Source organism: Cryptomeria japonica, chromosome 3, assembly GCF_030272615.1.
Source record: "Cryptomeria japonica chromosome 3, Sugi_1.0, whole genome shotgun sequence".
Classification (NCBI taxonomy): Eukaryota; Viridiplantae; Streptophyta; class Pinopsida; order Cupressales; family Cupressaceae; genus Cryptomeria; species Cryptomeria japonica.
Window position 1 is genome coordinate 771,374,613 of NC_081407.1, and position 21,349 is coordinate 771,395,961.

General features: G+C 38.6%; 1 protein-coding gene across 1 annotated transcript in view; it reads right to left on the reverse strand.

Moving 5' to 3' along the window:
• The window catches only part of LOC131075245 (protein farnesyltransferase subunit beta), a 173,355-nt gene that overhangs the window by 118,608 nt on the left and 33,398 nt on the right, over window positions 1-21,349 (reverse strand). Inside the window, exons 5-6 of the mRNA XM_058012077.2 lie at window positions 11,198-11,280; window positions 10,982-11,035 (exon numbers count right to left, since the gene is read on the reverse strand). Coding sequence (XP_057868060.1) covers window positions 10,982-11,035; window positions 11,198-11,280 — 137 coding nt within the window. The remainder of the gene's footprint in view (window positions 1-10,981; window positions 11,036-11,197; window positions 11,281-21,349) is intronic.

Below are 21,349 nucleotides of genomic sequence, written 5' to 3' on the forward strand. Positions count from 1 at the left end.
CTTTGCCCCTTGTTAGGGCTCTATTCTGGACGTGTTCTCAGATCCCTGTTGCTGACGCTATCCTAAATCCTTATAGTATCAGTACCTTCAAAGACTGGTACTGGACCCTCAGCATGAAGGACGACATGAGGGATAGTATCAACAAAATGCATGATAAGTGCGATGACACTTTATCAAATGTGAAGGACCTTGGTGAGAGAATCCTCAGGTCCATGGTTCCTGGTTGGAAGAACAGTATGAAGGATAGTGAGGTGCAGTCGCAATGGGAGGACCGGCTCATTCCCAAAATCGCGTACTCCATAGAGGACCTAAACTTTGCTTCTGAGCTTCAAGCGGGCATATCATGTTTTGAAAATCACAAGTCATACTGGAGAGAGGAACTAGAGAATTTAGATGGCCTCCTACAAGGTATTTGCTACAAAATGTTTAATCCACCTATGCCGCCAACAACCGAATTATTCAAGTTATGCTTGAGATTTCAGGACTACGTTCGGGTAGAACGTGCAGCTGACCGGGATATCTAGGGAGAATATTTGCACGACGAAGTTGAGTTCATCACCGAAGAATCTAGGGCTGGAAAAGAGAAAGTGCTTTCCTAGAAAGTGCTTTTTCCTTTTAAATCTTGAAAATGCACTTTTTGGCCAAAAGGTCATGTTTGACTTCCAAGTCAACTAAAATGTAAAACTTTATGTATGCACCTTTTTGGATTATTTTTGGATATGTTCTAATTACCTTTTTGGGTAGTTATTACTCCCTTTGGGGTGGTTGTTGATATTTGCCTCCCATTTATGGGTATGGGCAGCCATGTTTTATGGATAAATCTGGGCCACTTGTTTAGATTAGATCTCGGCCATTCATCCATTTTTGAAGCCTATTTAAGGGATTGGTTTTCCCTCATTTTGTAAGAAGTTCTTGGATTGTTGCGAAAGCTCTGGCGAAATTTACAGGATTTAATGCAAAGTTAAGACTGTTTCAAGTTTCCTTGTGAGTGCATGGTCTCCTTCATTAATTTAGAATTTTTCAGTTATGCTTCTTTCCTTTATATAGCATTTTCTAAGTAAACATCTGATAGAATACTAGTTGTTCATACCATTACGAAATGGCTGATTGTCTTTCCTTCTGCATGGTTAATCTGAACCTTTCACATGCTTAGTTTGGTTGTTGAATGCTCACTGAATGAATGTCAAAATTCTGATGTTGTATTTAATAACATGAAAATCCAATTCTCCTTTGAAGATCGCACTAGATTGATGCATGTATTGTGCTTAAATGGCTGGCAATGCTTAATTTAGTTATTTGGAGGTGTCTGTTTGTTTACTAAATCTGCTATCTTAGTTAAAATTTATATTTTATGTATCTCTCTCTCCCTATCCTGCCCTTTTTCCCTTTTTTTATCAAGAGAATCCGCAGTCCTTTTGAAGATAGTATCAGCCCAACTTAAACCACTTGATAAGCAAGACCGTTAAAGTTTTGGGGAACTCATCCAGCAATTGCCTATCTTACCGTAAGTCCCCTTGTGTTTCCAGCAAAAAACCATCAAACCACTGAGCAATCCCGCAGTCAAGACCTGACAATCAAAACCTTGAGGTCATCCCCTTTGATCAAACCTAAAAAATAAGCATCAGGGATTTCCTTATCTCAAGAGAGGATAGGATACTCAGCGAGTTTATTCTATTCTGCGTTGGCCATATGGAGTTTGCAGCAATGCGATTTCAAACACGTCAACACCACCAAGTTGAATGTGGGTGGCCATAGTGTTAGCTTCCCGAGCTTCTTCCACGTATCCTCCGGCAGCACATTCACCCCCGAACCTCCATCCACGATGGTGTCCTTGAGGATAGCCCCGAGAATTCCCATCTCCACTACCGCAGGATGCCAACCACTATTTAAGGCCAACAACATTGGGTCAACCGAGGGGCTGACCGAAACTTCTGCCTGAGTCACACCCGAAGGTGCGTGTGCAGTGGTTTGTATGGAACTGAAAATGGTGGTTCTCAGTTGTGGCATTGTGTCTAGAAGGTCCTTCACCCTTATCGGCACCTCCATCTGCAAGACTTGTCCAATTATGTTATTTTCGGCTTCAGTACGGGATGATGTACTCACTACCTCTACATTGTTCCGTCGTTTTGTAGTCATCTCGCGCTCGATGTTGAATTTTGCCTCTCTTAATCTCTCCTTCTTTGTACGGGGGTCGAGATAAGTGGCCTTTTTGGTCTGAGCACGGGTGATTGCCAGTACTTCTTTATCACCTATCTTCTCAATGTTGAGGAGATTAACCCCTAGCTTAGGGCAATTTGTCTCATCGTGGTCTCCAAGACCACATCATCTACACAAGTTTTGCAGTGTCTCCTCTTTCTGGCAATCCCGCACAAAGTGTCCCCACTGGTTGCATGCCCGACACTGAATCATTGGCTGTCCCTTGGCATCATACTGCATTCGACTCCGGTTATTGCTATTATTATTGTTGCCTCTTCCTCCCCTTCGGTTACCTCTATAACTGCCAGATGATGTCGTGGTGTTGGCTTGAGGCTGCGATGTGCCTGTTGTCACCCATGGCTGCTCCTAGGTGAAGAGCACCTGGTTTCCTCGTGTCTTCATGTTGTAGGGACATTCTTTGGTGGAGTGTCCCAACACTTGGAAAATATCGCAGAAGGCCTTTTTGGACAAGAGCCTTTGTGTGACCTTCCTCCTTACATTTCGCACACCACACTTCCTCATTTTTGCTTGTGCTTCTCTTATGCTTTTGAATTCCTTCATCATGCGATGCATATCCTTCTGAAGGGCTTGCACCTTTTTACTCGACCCCTTGTCGCTGCTACTTCCGTCGGAGGAGTCCTCTCCAGAGGATCTGTCTTTCTTTTTCCTGGATGTCTTCCCTTCACTCTCCAGGTCCATTGCCCGGTTATAGGCATCTTCGTAGGATGTGGGGGGTACAATTTTCATTTTCCTTCCGAGTGACGACTTTAAACCCTCCACAAACCACCTTTTCTTCAAACCATCGTCAGGTTGGTTATCCATTCTTCCCAACAATTCCTTCAGGCGTCGGCTATATGCTCGGATGGTCTCACTTTTCCCTTGCTTGGTGCTCAGTATTTCTGCCGCGATTTCATTATCAAATATGAGTCGAAACAACATTTCGAAGGCTTTGTGCAATTCATCCCAAGTTGTGAGTTTGGTTTTATCAGCATCCGAGTACCAATCGATGGCTACTCCTCATAGGGTGGCGAAAAATTGCACCACCCATTCCGCCCTGTCGACCACACTATTGGCCGACCAGATTGTCTCACACGTACGGCAATGTCGTACGGGGTCTTCTTTCCCATCTCCGATGAACTTCGGCAATTTTTGCTGATTCGCCATTACGTTCCTTGGCAGCGGCCTGGTCTATCCTCCGGAACTCAAACTTGACCCTCCAGGAACTCCTCCTCCAGACACTAGTCCTCCTGAAGGTACTCCACCGAGATTTGGTCTGTTGGGTCCCACCAAGTTTCTCTAACTACCAGGGTGTGATGAGCATGCACCAAACAAATTGCTTCTACTACCGTGACCTTGTGTCCTCCCGACCCCTTCAGTCGCACTGGTATCCTCCGCCTCTCTGTTCTCGGTCTCTATCTCCTCTTCCCTCCTGGTCTCGGCACCTCTGTATGGCGTGCACGGCTCTTCCGTACTCCCGTCACCAATCTCTTCCAATTTCAGGGAAAGGTCCCCCAATTGTTTCCTGGTGGTTTCTATTAGTACGAAAACTTGGCCCTCAGCACCTGAGCCATCATTGCCAGTTGTGCTTTCTTTCGCAAGTTTCTTCAATCGTCGTCGACGTTCTGCTTGTTGTTCCAACCTCAGCGTCCTTGTTGTTGCCTTGTGCGTGTCTTCTTCCTCCCTCGGCACACGGTTTCTATCCTAATTTAGCGTCATGGGCATCAATTCCTTCTCTCCGTGGAGTTGAAGGTTCGTCGACGGCTTTCGTCACGTTCCTCCTCTCGCCGACTCATTTCATCAAATTACTGCAAAATTTGTTGTCGACGGGTCTCGCAGTAGGTTTCTTCCCGGCAAGTTTGGAGAGCAAGGAACGCTTGTGCCAGCAAGTTTGGCAAGTTGTTCATAAACCGATTTACAGCGGTACTTACGCCAAGGGCACTCCACAATGCACTCTCAAGGACGTCCTCGGCCATGGCCTCCCTCTGTACGTAAGTTTTGATGGATGCCTGGAGAATGCAGGTGAAATCCCTCATTAATGTTTCCTCCCCTTCGAACAACTCCGTCGGCTCTTCCTCGAGATTGTTGTTGGTTCCCTCACTCACTGGTTGCCCCATTATCGTCGTGCCATGTAGTGGGTTCCCGTCATTCCAAGTTCAATTCGGCAACGGCGCCAAATGTTTACCCTCTAGGTGAACAGTTTAAAACATACAAATAGAATGCTTAACGAGAAACAATAATGCCATAGATACCAGATGATAAGATCAAGCAAATATGAGAGATACTATTTCCATTCATAATTGTGTCCTTTTACAAGTTACCTTCCATGGTATATAAAGGTATCGAGGGGGTGCGAGGGACAACCGTTGCACCCGTAACTACCATCCCTCGGTTACATTACTAACAAAGTAAAGTACTACCTAATTAATTATTGTTTTATTCCCGTGTTTATTCCCAAACAATATTACCGCCAACACCTATTGTGTAATGGTTTTCTCTTTATGCTTGGCTGGTGTTTAGTTGGTTGTGGCTGCTCTGTTTTGTTGCTTTGTGCAGCCTTTCCTAGATGCCCGTAAGTCCAGAACGTTTCAGGTCCTTTCTAAAACATGTGGTTCGCTGCCAGGTAATCAAGTCCATTTCGTTGGCAGCTTTCTGGTTGTAAGGGTTTCGGGGCCCCTTCAAAACCTGTTTTATCCTAATCAAAAGTCTTGATTTGAGATGTCAATAGCCCAAAACGAGGTTTATTATCTTTATTGGTTGGAGATGCATAGGACTGAAATTGAAGTATCTTATCTTAGCTAATTCACGATTGATGTACATGGATCAAAGTATATTATCTTTACCCAATTCAAGATGTGTATCATGAATTCATGTGTATCATCTTCACCAATTTGAGGTGTGTGTGACCAAGATATTACCTAATTCAAGATGTGTGTGTGTGACCCAAATCAATGGTGCATTAACTTACTCGGGTCAAGGTATATATCTTATCTGTAAAACTTGTGTGTGACCCAATTCATATTGTCTTTAAGGATAGTTGGCTATGAGAAAGTTGAATGGATTCCTAAATCCATGAATGTCAAGAGATACACATATATAATAGCTTTATTAATGATTATAATCTATCCTAATCCTAGTTGATTTTGATGTAAAACGAATATGCATGCATCCCATCCAACAATTAAATATTGTTAGGATTAGCTATCTGAATCTAATCTATAATAAATAATTGCATTGTTGAGTGCAAGAATCAGCGAAATAATCCATAACATGAGAACACTCCAAAAATGGGAACAAAGTGACCTTCAATAATATACGCATTAATTATAATTATAAACAATGTAATGGCCTTATAATGTCCCCTACTAGGTTTAGGCCTGTTTTAACAATAATTAATCTATTTCAATATACTAAAATTGATTGAGAGACTAATCATGCAGCCAGTCATTGATATTCTTCAATTTATTAGTTATTAACAAGTGCTTATTTATTTTCCTCATTAGATGATTAATTTCATTATTCATAGTTCTTAATATAGATATCAAACCCTGCTACTACTTCAGTTTAAGGGAGGAGGGTCTATGTATGTTACCAAAGCGCTTAGAGACCAAATACAATAGGTTCCCTCAAAGTTTACAGATCCAAGCCCTTCCCTATCTTGGGTCTATAGCCTCAAGGCTTATGGGTCGCTGATCCCCACCCTATCTTGGGACTTAACCTATTGCTTGGATTTAAACTGCCCCTCTTTGAAACATCTCATTGCCATCTTCTTAAATACTGACATTAATAACATGATTCAGACTATAAGTACACTAACTTCTCAAGTATTGTGAATATAAATGAAATTAAGTATGACTATCATACATATTGTAGTCTATATAAATATTACTACTAAATTCTACATAACAACATTATCAGGCTTCATATATTAAGCATACATACTCAGCACATCTCCATGCATACCACCAAGAACAAAGATGTTACTGCCTGTAACTTAATAACAGTTCTTATCTGATCCAATCCATGGTGATGTTGTTGGATGCTTTGATTCCTTTCCTTTATATCTCTCAATGTGAGGGAGAGGTCACACCTCTTCACCACGCATGCCCTTTGGCAAGAGAAACACCCTTTCTATTAACACCTTTTGAAAGAGTGCAACTCTTCATTATTTTTGTCCTTTGAAAGGGACATAACCTTTCATAATCAGATCTGCACTTCTTATTTAATTCAGATGTGCACTTCTTCTTTCCAAATTGCCCCCCTCTCAAATGAGGTTCTCTTCTCCTTTTTATATCTCATTGTTGAGGGAGTCGCAACTTTTCCTTCCATGTCTTTTGACCATTCATTAACTTAAGTAAATTTTAATTAATTATATTTAATTATATTCTTTTATATTTTAATTTAATTTTTAATATTTAGATTTTATTATTATTATTTATTACTAAATTCTATTTCAAAGTGGGGACATTACAGGCCTTCGCTGGTTTTTATATAACTTTGCAATATGTTCACAATTAGTTTTCAACAAACAGTTCTATGCATTCCAATGAGCAGATTATAAGATTTTTCCAGTAGCACAGAGTAATCAAATTCATGACAAACTAAAATAAGGTTTCCAGTTTTAAACCAGACCTGCAATTCCTTCTTTGTTCGTGAAATCAGGCAATAATATTGCATATAGGGAATTATACAACTTGTGCACCTTAGTATCAGTATTTCCAGGTTGCAGAGATCATTTAAACAGGAACTTGCCTTCATACACCAGTATTCCCGATTGACAAGATTGAACAGTATCTTGTCTTCATGCCAACCATCACTGCAACAATATTACTTGGGATTCTGGGAATGATTCCATGCCTTTGATAGTTACACTTCAAGGGAAAAAACCACACAGATAAATTATGCAGGTGAATTAGAGACAGATATAGACAAGGAAATTTATGATTCTGTCAACGAAAGCCCATATTTTCAATCTGAAATCAACAGTAGTTCCCTTTGAACCTTCGAACCTGGCAAAATTAAGCAGTGCCATGGCTTGAAAGAAAACGTTCCCATGTCAATAAGCATGCTCAGAAATGATTAACAACTTCAGCAGAGGCCGTAGGAGTATAAAGAAATGGTCATGATTACTTTCTGGATCCCTGCTCACGCCTTTAAATGCTAAATCGACTCTGGGATCGATCACCTGATGGACAAAGATATCTCTATAGTTCAGGAAGGAACCTGCGTTTGAAGAGAACAGCCATGAGCAATAATGGATGCCACAAATAGTGGCCACAAAGAGCTTCCCATGCACTACAACAGGATCTATGACCAGAGAAAGGGCTCACCATGTTGAAACTCACACCAAGATACATCCATATACACCTGTATATACTGTAATGGTAGATGGAAGGTTTTCGACTAGAATAAGGAACACCTGTCCACTTCATAGCTTCCTCGACTATGCAATTCATTCTCAAACGATTCAAATTAAATAAAACATTCATATCACCTTCAATGTTCTATTTGCTCAACAAGCCAATAAGATATTAATGTTTCCTTTTCAAGTTTGCACCATGAAATCTCAAAAATGAATTAAATATATTTTTCTAATATTATGCAAATTGTCTCTAAAGAGACTTCACAATTTGCTTATCTCCAACAATGATAGCATAATGAAATATCTGAGTGGCATGTCCCTTAACTAGCTAGTGTAGGTAGTTGCACTACCGAAACCAGTAAACCAAGAGGGATTTTGTCCTATGGTTATACCTTTAAAAGGCTCTCCAAACCAAAAATGAGAAATAAACTAAGCATGATACAAATCAAGCTCAAACCTCTTTTATAGCCATTGGAGCCAACCTTCGATCTTCCTCTTCTTTAACTCTTGATTTTCCCTCCTTTTATTTTAAATTCGACTTGAGGGACCAAATAATAAAGTGACTTTAATAAATTTCACTTAGCCAACATTAGAGTCACCTTCATACTTTATTAAATTAATTAATAATATTACCCATATAAATGACTTTTGACGGATAATATTCGATAATTAAATCAATTAATTCCCTTAAACCCAACTATAGCCTACGGAAATTAAATAGGCTACTAAGTCCTTTAGGAGTGCTAAGCGTAAGGGGGCATTACAAACAATCATCATCATTCTTGTCAATTATGTTGCTTATTCATTTATGAGCCTTTGTAAATGGCTTAAAGGTGTTGATGATGCCACATTATCACATCCCCATTTTTGTGTTGGAAATGTGAATGAATCATATGGGAATTAACTCGTAAAAGTACTGTGCCCTATTATTTAATAATGAATTCTTCAATACTATCCTATATTAGGTAGTAAATGAGAGAAGCTATGTTGCGTGAAAAAATTCTCACCTAGGAAACAACCTAAGGAAACATGATTTTGAAACTCGAACACTTAGGAAACCTCTTCCCCTTGCTCAAAATATTTAAATATCACAAAGAGGTATATTTCAGCTTAGGAAACTCATCTGCCAAACACTTATTTCTGTGTTCATCAATGCATTTTGATGCCCAATAAAAGGGTGGTTGGGGAGCTATGTGGAATGTAAACAAGACTTGATTATTAAAATTTTGATCCTGAAACAAGAGAAACATAAAGAAAATATTTAGTAACTTTAAATGAAAAAAATATCGAACTCTAACTACTGAACATTTTCCTTTTGCACCTCCTATTAGAGCTACACCTGTTAGGTCCTCTTTAATTTTGTTGCTCAGTTTCATAATTTTGAAGATTGAAAGCTGAGTCTCATTGATGAAGTTAATTTGTTTTTGGCATGTGTGGTCTATTTTATAAAATCTTAATTTGGATTCCGTTCATTCTACAAGACATTAATAACCTAACCTGTAAAGATTAACTATTTACATTGTTGGTGCAATTTATGTCTCATTTACTTAAGTTGACTTAGGATAATGCATATCATAGTACTTTGCATATGAGACACTTAGGGAATTGCATATCTAGGGCTATGGTTTTAGGAGAAATTCCACCTTTAGTGGAATTATCTATTGTTTCTCCTACCTACCCCTACCTACCCTTGCATCTCATTCAGCCACATGTAATGATTATGTGCTCTCATTTCCCTATAGCCTTGCCTTTATAAGCAGGTTCACGTACATTGTACTTAGTTGGGCATTGTTTGTTCTTGTTTATTTTGTTCTCTCTTGCTTTTGTGCTATTCATTGGCCTCTGGATCTTGTGTTGCTATAGGAAAATTCTTACATACATTACACATCATAGGGGGATTTAATAAATAAATGTTCTTTCCAAAGATTTCATGTACTTTGATTTTCTGTACAAAAAGCATTATGGTTTTCAAAAATTCAATGTTTTTGTTTTATCAATTTAGTTGTCTCCTATGTTAGTTGAATTTTGGAGTCTTGCGATTCCAAAATGGTTGTTGTTTCGCAAAAAATATCCCTTTCCAAACTTTATAAAATTTAAGAGAATATGTGGCAAAATCACCGAACACATAAATTAGCAAGAAGGCCCCAAACAAAAACAATAAAATCTATAATGCCAGGTAGCATTGACCCTTACAGTTGAACTGATGTGAGAGGGCCCTTAATAAGCATACTAAACCATCATTCATCTGTAGCACTTCACTAGTACTGCATTGCATACTCTAACCTTTCCAGAGCAGTTTCTTTCACCACGTTTGTAGGAAAGTCTATGAAAAGCAAAATGTAATATTTGTATCTGTTTTTCCATGCATTGTTTAGCCATATCATATTTTGATCATGTAGATGACATAAAGGTTTTGTTCCTCAAAACAGAATAAAATAATTGTGTATTAATAATGCCCCATACATATATCAAAATAACCAGTGTTCCATGAGGACGCATACCCCCGAAAAAACTTATGTCCCCAATAGGGGGATGATTCCAAGACTTGGGGATGTAGGGGAAGCATCCCCCCACAGCATCACCAGCTCTGCCTGCCACCTCTACCGGGGACGATGCCAAATCAATTGCTATATGGCACATGCCATTACATACTAATTGAAACCTTGAACCTTGTGAAAACGAGTTTGCCTTTCATGTGGAACTCAAAAAGATGTTATATTGCAGATTTTTCCTTTAACATTTCAATTCAACTCAATTTGTATATCAGTGTACCCACCCCCCACCACTGCTCAACCACCGTCCCTCCGCTGTCCCCTCACCATCCCCAAACTTAGGCCCTTGGTCCCCCTATCCCCACATCCTCCATCAGGAAACTCCATGGAACTATGAAAATAACTGACATGAAGGCATCAAGGGTCTAGGTACTAATCAGAAACAGAGTCTCAAGCATTAAAATAATTGATGTGCATTAGCAATGCCCCACACATATACCAAATAACTGACACGAACACATCAAGTGTCTAGATATCTATAATCCATAAAAAATTCAATATTAATATAACAAGTCTATTTGGTCTCCATACTTTTCAATCTTACAAATATTTAGAAAAGTGGTCAAAATCTGGCAGGCCCCACATAACCTTCATATAGAATTCATTTCTATGATTAGCATTGAAAAGTCTGGCATCTTTTATAATCCATATTCCTATCTAACTACAAGCAAATATTACAGTCCAGATGTTAAATTTCAGATGTTGGCCAAAATTCAACATTGCTCAAAACTTTCATGCTCAAAATAAATGTCCAAAAGAAATTAATAAAATTCCAAAACAGAAAAAGCAGGATACATAAAACTATAATGAAGTTTTAGGGATCAATTAATGTCCCTATATGACCAAGTCAATTTTTAAGGAAGTACAGACAAACCTGAATCCCCCCAAAGGATCTTTCATCCGATGCAAAAACTTGAGCATATTTTCCCTGTTCTACTGCAAAAGATTAACATCAGAATTCTAAACTATTATAAAGCATCAACCAATGGCATTCAACTGACTAAATTAATTTAGGCTAGATTTTTGCAACAAGTTGTTTCCTCATCAAGCAGAAAAATTAAAGAGCTCGAAAAAAAAACGAAATCGATACCTATTTATTGAAGCCAAAGCTGTATCTCCACCAACAGTGACAAGAGCATTGACAGCAGCATAAGTTGTTGCAAGATGTGCCATCTGCAAAGGTGTAACCCCATCAGTCTACCCAGAATTTAAACTACCTTGAATTAGAATACATGGAAGAACAGACAAGTTTATGCTGTTGGAGTTAAGAGTTGATTGACACAGATTCAGAAGTGTAACAAGTTTTGAATGAGCTCAATTGGGTACTATAAATAGCATAGTTTCAATTATGTTGAAAACACTCATTCAGCCTATAATTGTAATAAACATGGTATGAACTGCAAATTTTATGTGTGCCCATTTCAGATATGGTGACTTCACTGACTACCATGTATTTAGAAAGCTAATAAAATAGTGAAATCCAATAGGAAACACAAGGTATAAATTGAATTAGTGTCATGTCCCCAATTTTTGGCCTCCCTTAGTGACAACATTTCTAGCAGGTTTGGTCTATCATCTAGTGCCCGTAGGCCAGCAGAGCGTGGAGGGAACCAACTCAAGGGCTTAGAGAGTCATGCATGAGCCTCTCAGGCAGTTTGGAGCAGTTGACAACAGTTTCCTAAAATTTAGGAGGGATACCTAATTTTTAGGGATTGATTGGGAGTGGTCTAGGGGGCATCCGGAGACCTCTGGGAACATTTTGTAGACTTTGAGTGCATCTCCTAATTTTTAAGAGGCGCTCCTATTTTTTAGGAGGATCTCCCAGTTCACTGACAGACCTTCCAGAGGTGCACAAAGCAGAGGAAGACCATTGGGGTTCAGTTTCAGATCGACAAGGTCAGTCTCCTACTTTTTAGGAGCATCCCTAGATTTTAGGGGAGAACTACAATTGACCTATAAGGTTCAGGCATCCTTCACAGTCAGGTGGCTACAAGCAGTTTTCAGTTTTGAGCTTATTTGAGTATTTTATGAATAAATTAGGAAATATTAAAATGTTTCCTAAGTTGGATTAAATAAATAATAATAAAGTGAAATAATATAATCACTTTATATTATAATAAGTGGCCCCTTGGCACATTTCCCTAGAAGTTACAACTTAATAATATGGCCACTTTTAATGAGAAATTAGACCCTCAATGGGTCAAATCACTTAGGGGAAGTTATTTTTTAATAAAAAAGAAACATCTTAACATGTTTTATGATGCCAAAAGTACAACCCTAACCCCAAATTCGAATTAGGGTTTGAGGCATGTTATAAAGACATTGGAGGCAGCATTTTATTCATTATTCATTTGATATTTGACAATTTCTTCCCTGGAGCTCTGCAGCAGCATGCTTGATTGGAGTTTCAGGTTGAGAGCGAAAACTCTCACCTTATTCAGTGTGTGGATGAAACCCCATTCACTTTTGGCATTGATAATAAAGAGCCACAATGCTGTTGATTTCATAGTTATAAATTTTCTTTTAGGACTGCTTTCAAATATACCAAGCTGGCTTCAACATTGTATTGAGCAACAGGGAATGTTATCTGTCATTAATGTTTGATGTTCACATAATAAAAATTCTACACATTTGAACATGAGTATCATCCAATAATATATTTCCAACGCAGGAAATGAGTCCCAAAGAATAAATCATTTATGGTGACTGTTGTTTCCACATAACCATCAAACAGAAACGAATAAGTTGTGGACTCATTGACAATTCAAACAGCTGTTCATTTTTGGGGCTGTCTCATGTTGTTATTTACTGGTGGTTTAATTTTTGATGCCAATTGATATTTTGAATAGTTTTATTCTCTTCAGCTTGGCCCAGTTTGTGTGACTTTGAGACATGATTCCATTCCGTCCACCTTTTTTGTGAAGAATCTATACAATATTTGTGAGATAATATACAGATCAATTTCATTGGAAAAAAAAGTCCACGGCAAGAATTTGCAAATAGATTAATCTAATTTAATAAACCACCCTAACGAAAATGTCTCACTCAACTTTTCAGCAACTCAGTCCAACCTGACATGTAAACAATCCTCACTAATATTGGAAGGAGATCCTGTAAGGATGTCAGTTTGCTGGTCATTTCAATCTGCTTCACCTTTATTGCTCTATAATTTTGTATAACATGCATGCTATTCAAACAAAAAGCATCAAAGGCCTAAGAGCCTTGATACCATTACATAAGCTATATATAATTGCATTGCTGGTTGCAAGAACTTTCATTGATTTAGAGCCAACCCTTTTTCACTCACCACATGGCCAAGTATCATTTTCCTAATCCTGCGGAACACACAATTGAACTAAATGACAAGGCGGCCCACTTTCTATAACTTAGAATCCAAACTTAGCATCATGCACGGACCATTAAATGTGTAAGTATTAGTTGGCTATGTTATGTAATGATGTTTAATTGTTCCCGACAAATAGTTGTGCTTGGCAGTTCCTAGCGATTGGTAATCTTAACCAACTACAAGATACTATTTATGTACTCATTCTATGTGTGTCAAGAACCAGTTCATTATTGTACACATTGCATATTGGAATGAATGATCTATCTTTGTTTACTTTGTAAGTTAAATAATATTACCCTATGGGAGTAAACATTTCACACCGTTGCCAATATGAACTTGGAAACATTAAGTCATGGATAGGCAATGTGGCAATTGGCAGTATGACAATGTAATGGGCCGATCGATGGAAGAACCAGAAGTATTTGAAACTGAAGAAGAAAAACATATGGTAGAGGACAAATTAACGCAAGACTTAGTGTACTCATGGAAAGTATCCATCAATTCATAAGTTTGAAGGAAGGCTCTCCAGCAAGAGGTCACCAAGAGCGTGATGTGAGATAGCCTGACAGTGAATAAGGAAGTTGACCATCTTCTCTGAGTACTACCAAGGTTGCTAGCATGAAACGCCATTGCCCTTAGAGACCTTCTGTAACATCCCTTATACTATGTCCATATATATATCACTTTATGGATTACTTTAAACATTTCAGTACATTATTATTATTAAAAAGATTATTATTATTCACAAATTAATATTATAAATTATTATACATAAATTATTATTAATATGTGTATCACATATTATTATTAATAGAATTATTCACAATTTAATAATATGTGCATTGCCTATATCAAAACTTGTTTATTAGGAAAGCACCGATCAAATTACAAATTCATTAGGCCGTGTTTAAGAATAACAAATTTTAATCAGAAAAGGCACGACTCAAGGGGGAGTCATATTCTTTAGGAAGGGTCATAGCCAGTCAAAGAAATTAAATACCTTTGACCACCTTCCTCCAGCAACACATGCAGGAAAATAAGATAAGAGGAACACAGGAATGATGGGAGAAAAGAATACAGAAGAAAAGAAAGGAAAAAGAGCAGTCACCTTGGCTGAGATATATTACAGGTTTGAGTTACAATATCGTATGCTGCTCTCCATTATTAATACAGTTAGCATTGCTGATGCAATCAATAATATGAATAGAATTTAATATGGTTAATATAATTTGACATTGTTGATAACAATTGGTACTAATAAATTAATACAATTAATACGAGTAATACACAGTCATCAACAATCATTTTTAAACTCACATCAAACATAAGATTAGAAAGGTAAGCTGAATGCTAACTAATAGAAAATAAGATAATATATGAAATTAACATTTCTAATAAAATCTTAATAAAACAGTTCAATATTAATACTACTACTACAATTAATATTGTTAATACAATTAACATTAGTACAATTTAATATTATTAACCCAGCAGGGAGGATGTAAGTGCTGCGATTTGGCATGGATGAATTAAAATAATATAACGACATATATATATGCATCACTAATAGTCATGCACTTAAATTATTTATGTTCTTCTAAATGTTCATATATTTATAATGAGAATAATGAGGATCGTTTTGTATAGTTTGTATGATTTATCATTGTTTGCAATTGTAATAGTAGGAAGGGACACGGGAACGGTGAGAGATTCCTCACTAGGCACAATGCCTCGTAAAGATGGTCAAGGACCATTGGTTAAGGACCACGGGGCCACCTCATGATGATGGTTAAGGACCACATGAGGCCAAGGAGGATAAGGTCCTAACCATGGGCCTAAGGTTAAGGGTCAAAGGCAGCCTATTGTAGCTTCCCTACTATCTCCAAATGGATAACTTGTTGAAGTGTATCAATCATAAGAGGTGAGAGGTTCATATGATGGAGGGGAACGATGTAAATCCCTCACCAGGTACGCCACATCATGATGATAGTCAAGGACGATCGGTTAAGGACCACATGAGGCCACAAAGGATAAGGTCTTTGGGCCTAGGGTAGAGACTACGTGGAGCACCTCATCATGTCTTCCAACTCAACCCTCGTTATGGTTGAGTTTCCATGCAATTGTTGATATTGGTTGTGTACATCGATATATACATATCCTAACCCTAGCATTGGATGTATTTCATGAGTTATATCTGCATTGTTGTCTAATCTCATTGCAGGTTTCAAAAAATAGGTTTATCTTATCTTATTGTTAAATGAAAATTATTTTCCTAATTATGTTTGCCCTTTTTTCACTCTGGATTTATGAATTTATGGTAAAATAGAAGGTGATCCCAAATAGGGAACATTACACCTTCGGGGAGAAAGGAACCAAGAGCAACAAAGGAAACATATACTATGATAGTATGAGGAAAGGAACTACAGGATGGAAGAAGAACGCGACAAGTATAGACGTCGTATCTTTGACAATAAATGCCCCTATGGCCAACAAAGATTGAGCACATATTGTAAGTGGTCGAAATGAGGGAGAGGGATTGATGAGGAAATTTCTCAAACTTAGAGAGCAAAGTGAACGACAACAACAATTCCGAAGAATCATCGAGGAACCACAAAGTCCAACAAGAAGTAAAAAAAGAAGTGTCAACCGAAGCTGTAGTCGGGAGAGACAAAAACCCAAGCAAGAATGTACAACACATCGTACGTGGTGTGAGTGGGAGGAAAATACTAAAAACCTACAATTCCTTGACGAAGTAAATGAAGATCTTGCCGACCAAGCAAACAATCCGTTATATTCAAACAAAGATGATGAAGAAAACTTCAAAACTGAGTCCACGGAGAGTAACCAGTTGATACAAGACAAAGAGGACAAAGAGGATGAAGGAGGGAACCTTGAAAATGAGGTTATCAAAATACTTGAGAATAATCTGCACCGCATCGAGAATCTACCCATATTAGAAGAGCCAAGAATAGGGGGACCTGAGCCGAAGACCCAAGAAAGAGAGTCCAAAAATGAGGAAGGTAACCAAGGTGCAAGTGGCACTGACGATGGATGTGTAGAGGGCTCGCATGTGGTCATGAGTGCAAGTGTTCGAGAGCAAAACAATCCAATTAGGTCTTGGGCACACGGTACATAATGACAGAGAATAATGGTGACTCCCCTAACAAGTCCAAGTATTGATAGGCAGAAACTACCAAAGTTTGTGGAGAATGGATTAGAGGATCATGTCAGGCACTGTAAGATGTGTGAAACCATTTGGTTGGCAAGTGGACAAATTGTTAAAGATTATTGGTTAAGGTCATTTCCCACAACGTTACGAGGAATAGCCATTGACTGATTCTCAAAACTAGAAGATGAACATACAAAATCTTGGAAAAAGCTAAAGAAGGCATTTCAGGCAAAATTTAAACTCGTAAGGTATGATAATGAATTTGTTGCTAAAAACCATAATAGTAAACAAGGTGAGCTTACAATTGTAGGCTCAAAGAGTTGTTGGGCAAGATGGAGAAGCAACCAACTGATGGGTTGAAGAGGTGATTCATTGAGAGATCGGTTCCCTCACTACGAAAGAAAATGAAGGTAGTACCTTCGTCCTCGTACATCAATGCTTACAATTGGGTGATGGACATTAAGGGTGAAAACAACTTGCATTTGGATTGATCATGGTCCTCACGAATTACCTCAGTTGATCATTTTAAGTGAAAACTTGCTTGAGTATGAGAGATGCATGGTGAGAATTTGCTTTTATGTATTTAAAGATGAATTTGCTCGACTAAGAACCATCACTTTTGCCATGCTCTTGTTGCACAACCTGAGAAATCATGTAAAGACATGTACATATTTCGCTTCTTTGAGTCATGTTGAGTCTGGGAGTCTTGTATATAGTTCTAGAGTAGATTTTCTTTTCGTGTCTTTTAGTTAGGGGTCTTTTGAGTCTTGTTCTTAATTTGCCTTGAGTCATTTGACTCACGATCCTGAGTGGCCTAGGTAGTTTAGTTGTTTCCTTTCTTTTCTTGGCTTTTGGTTTGCTTTAGTTTAGTTTGCTTTGAGTCAGTCTGTTGGTTGGTTTGTTGTCGGTCGTTTGCTTAGTATAGGTGTCTTGAGTGGGAGCCTCCATCTTGTGAGAAAGGCGTCTGAGTTGTTTCTCACCCACTAGCAACACCTTGGATCTTATGTTAGACTCATTTCTTAAATATCTATTCATGGAGTTCTTTGAATCTGAGGTTGTTCCTCTTCAGCTCTAGCATCTGATCAGAACTTGTTCTTGATTTGGGAGGGAATCACTTTCTGTATCTTGGTGCCGAAATCTTCTGATTACTATATCTTTACACATTAATAAAACTCCGAGTCATTATGGTTTTCTAGAAAAGTTGTGATTAGTGAAAAATCTAAAATCTGGCTTCAGCGCCACTGCGATCCTCAAACCCTAGTAAGCTTCATTGCTTGCAAGCCAAAGGAATTGACGAAATGAAAAAGCAATATCAAAAGGGAAAAAATGAGAAAATGAAAGAGAAAAATCAAGAAAAAATGAAATGAAATGAAATATCAAAATTGGCTAATGGGAATATGCGAGTAACTCCATCGGGGCTATGGACGCCCGGCTGGCAATGGAGCAATGCTCATGAGATTGTGGCGATAACCTCATCGGGACTATAGACGTCTGACTAGCAGCGAGGCTCTATCCAGGATGCTTATGAAGTTTAGATATACCACATAGCCAATCACAAGGGAACTTGAAGATCATAGTCGTCTTGTTGAGGGGAATGAATACACTTGCACACACGTAGGTAATCAACCACTAAGTATCTTGATCTGAGTCGGGATTCTCCTTCCACTTTGAGTACATTTTCTAATCTCTTGATAAGTTGGGTTGAATTTTCCAGAGGTTCTAAGTGTCGATTCAGTCTTTATCTCTGAAATGTTCAGGAACATTTATTTGAGGTGGCGCTAGATGTTGTGACGTATTCACACATCGCCCCATTGCAAATGGGGACCCCTACCTTTTTTCTTTTTAGGGTTAGTTTTCTAGGTTCTTGTCTATTGCCTTTGCATTTTGAGAGTTGTCAGAGGGATCATTAAGATAGCAGGCTCTGCTTGGGCTAGGGTGAGTCAGTGGATGCTCTAGGTCAGGGTTTCTTTGAAAGTCTTCCTTAGGTCAAATTTTGTTCTTGTTGCTAGGTGATGACTGGTCTGAGTTTGAGGAAGTCAATGAAGATTTGTGAGTATCATCTTTGAGGGTTTGGGATTGGTCCAATTGATGAAAGATGAAGTCCTAGGCATGATTTGATGTGAAGCTGACTTATTTATCCTCTAGGAGCGCCTTGGACAAGCTCAGACTTGGTGAAATTGATGAAAAGATAAGGAATTTGAACCTAAATACGAATTTCGCTCCTGACCCTTCCAAAGGGACAAGAGCGAAATTTCCCAAGGACCTGAGATTTCACCTAAGTCAATGAGTGGTTGGGCGAATTTGCAGGACTATGGAAGGAAATGCATTAAGGGTTGAGTCTAAGGCGAAGTCAAGTCAATTTCAAGGTGAATTAAGCCTAGAATAGGAATTTTGCTCCTAACCCTTCCAAAGGGTCCAGAGCGAATTCCTCCATAAGACATTCCACCTTGACCCAAACTAGGAACTAACTCATTCCAAGGTATTATTGAAGGCAAAGCACTTGTTTGGAGAAGGAAATGTGTGAGATGAAGTCAAGGTTTAAGCCTAAGGGTGAATTTCGCTCCTGACCCTTCCAAAGCGTCCAGAGCGAAATTCTTTTAGGACTATATTTCTTCACAAAATCTTGAAGTGAATGCCAATTTGAGGAGCAAATTGACTTGATGATGATAGGAGGAGGCCTGAGAAGTTATATCCAAGGAAAGGAAAGGAGAAAGGAGGTGTGAAATGAGCTGAAGGAAGAATTTTGCTCCTGACCCTTCCAAAGGGTCCAGAGCAAAATTCCCATAACCTCTATGTTGCTCCTTGTTATGGCCAAGTTTTTTGACTGCTAAGGCATGGTTGGAAAGATTTTGATGTGTTCTTGCCTTTGAAAGGTGGATTGAGGCAATGGAGTTGTGAAAATCAACCCAAAATAGAAATTTCGCTCCTAACCCTTCCAAAGGGTCTAGAGCAAAATCCCCAATTTAACCCTCTATTTTGCCTAATACATTGAAAAGACCTTGTTTTGAGCTAAGTGGATGGCAAATTGACTTGATTGTGGCGAGGAGAGATGGGTTTGATCAAGTTTGAAGGTGAGTTGAGAGGAAGAAGTGTGAAATCAACCTAAAACAAGAATTTTGCTCCTGACCCTTCCAAAGGGTCCAGAGCAAAATTCTCCCTAGACACTATTTTCTTCCTTGCTTAGACCAAAATCTTTGTTCCTTGAACATAGTGGGGGTCGATGGACATGTTTTTTTCCTTTTGAAGTGATTGAAAGTGAAGGAGATGAAGGATTTTGTCAAAGATCTTGAATTTCGCTCCTGACCCTTCAAAAGGGTCCAGAGCGAAATTCCTCAAAGGCACCTTTTTTCGCCTTGTGTGAGGTCAAAACATTGGTTCCTATGGCGTTGTTGAAGGTGGATTGATGTATATTTACATTGCAAGATGAATTGAAGTTAAGGAAATGAAGGATCAAGCCTAAATCTTGGATTTCGCTCCTGACCCTTCCAAAGGGTCCAGAGCGAAATTCTCAAAATCCTCTAATTTGCTCATGTTTAAAATCAAGATATGAATTCCTAGGCATTGGTGGAGCAAAGATTAATGTATACTTGCCTTAAGATGCAATTTGGAGTAAGGAGAAGGTCAAGATTTGAGCAGAATAGCCAAAAAATGGCTCCTAACCCTTCTAAAGGGTCCAGAGCGAAATTCTTATATGGCCTGTCCCTAGGGAGGATCCTGAGAAAATTTCATTTTGATGTCTTCTTGTTAATGATTTAAGGTAAGAGATGCTATGTTGAGATAAATATATCATGTGTACTTAGTCATCTTTTGGTTTGTTTTGCAGATGGAGGAGGATCAGGCCAAGACAAGGGCGACCTATTCTAGTCCCATCATCATCAAGGACACTTCAAATATATGGAGGAGGACTTCAAGTGTTTGAGAAAAGCATTGGGAGATTTCAAATGTTCAAAGGGTTCCAAGCTATCCTCAAAGACTCCATTCTACCACATGAAGAAACCACAAGATGACAAAGAAAGACCTTACAAGCACTTCAAAGCAATATGAGCCACCAGAGAAGAAAAAAAATGACTTGACCATGAGGAGGCCTCATCAAGCACATGGGAGTCAAAGAGGTACATCATTCATCGCATCATCAAATTGAGACAAAAAAGAGATCAACCAAGGCACAAACGTCAGACAAGGTGGCATCCCAGTCACTTTTCCTCCAGTCAGATAGCTCCACCTCAGCATGTCCAAATTCAATGTACCTGACTCATCGGTGACGGCACAAACTTCGGTGTACCTACCCCTGCTTTCTATTGGTCCACACCCATTGAATGTAATTTTCTCAATGGCTAAGGAAGTTTGTTATAACAAACCCTAATTAGGGTTTCTATCTTGTAATCCTAGCCATTGATTCTAAGTCAATCAGAGCCGTCAATTTGTAAAGATCTCTCTATATAAAGCTCTGGCTCTTCATTTGTAAGGGGTTAATAGTCAAGAATTAGCTAATAAGAGTTAGTGAATAGTCAGCAGATAGAATAGCAATCAGAGTAGATTAGGAAGAGAAGGCAAGAAATTGTTGCCTTGATTGTAAATGAACTCCATTTTATTGAAGTTATGGTGAAATGTGTTGTTTATTTGCAATATGCATGGTCTCTTGTTGAATCTTCATTTTAGATGATAGATAATTAGATTGAATGAAAGAAGTTATTGAATGTACTTGCGTGGAATCCACCTAGTCCAAA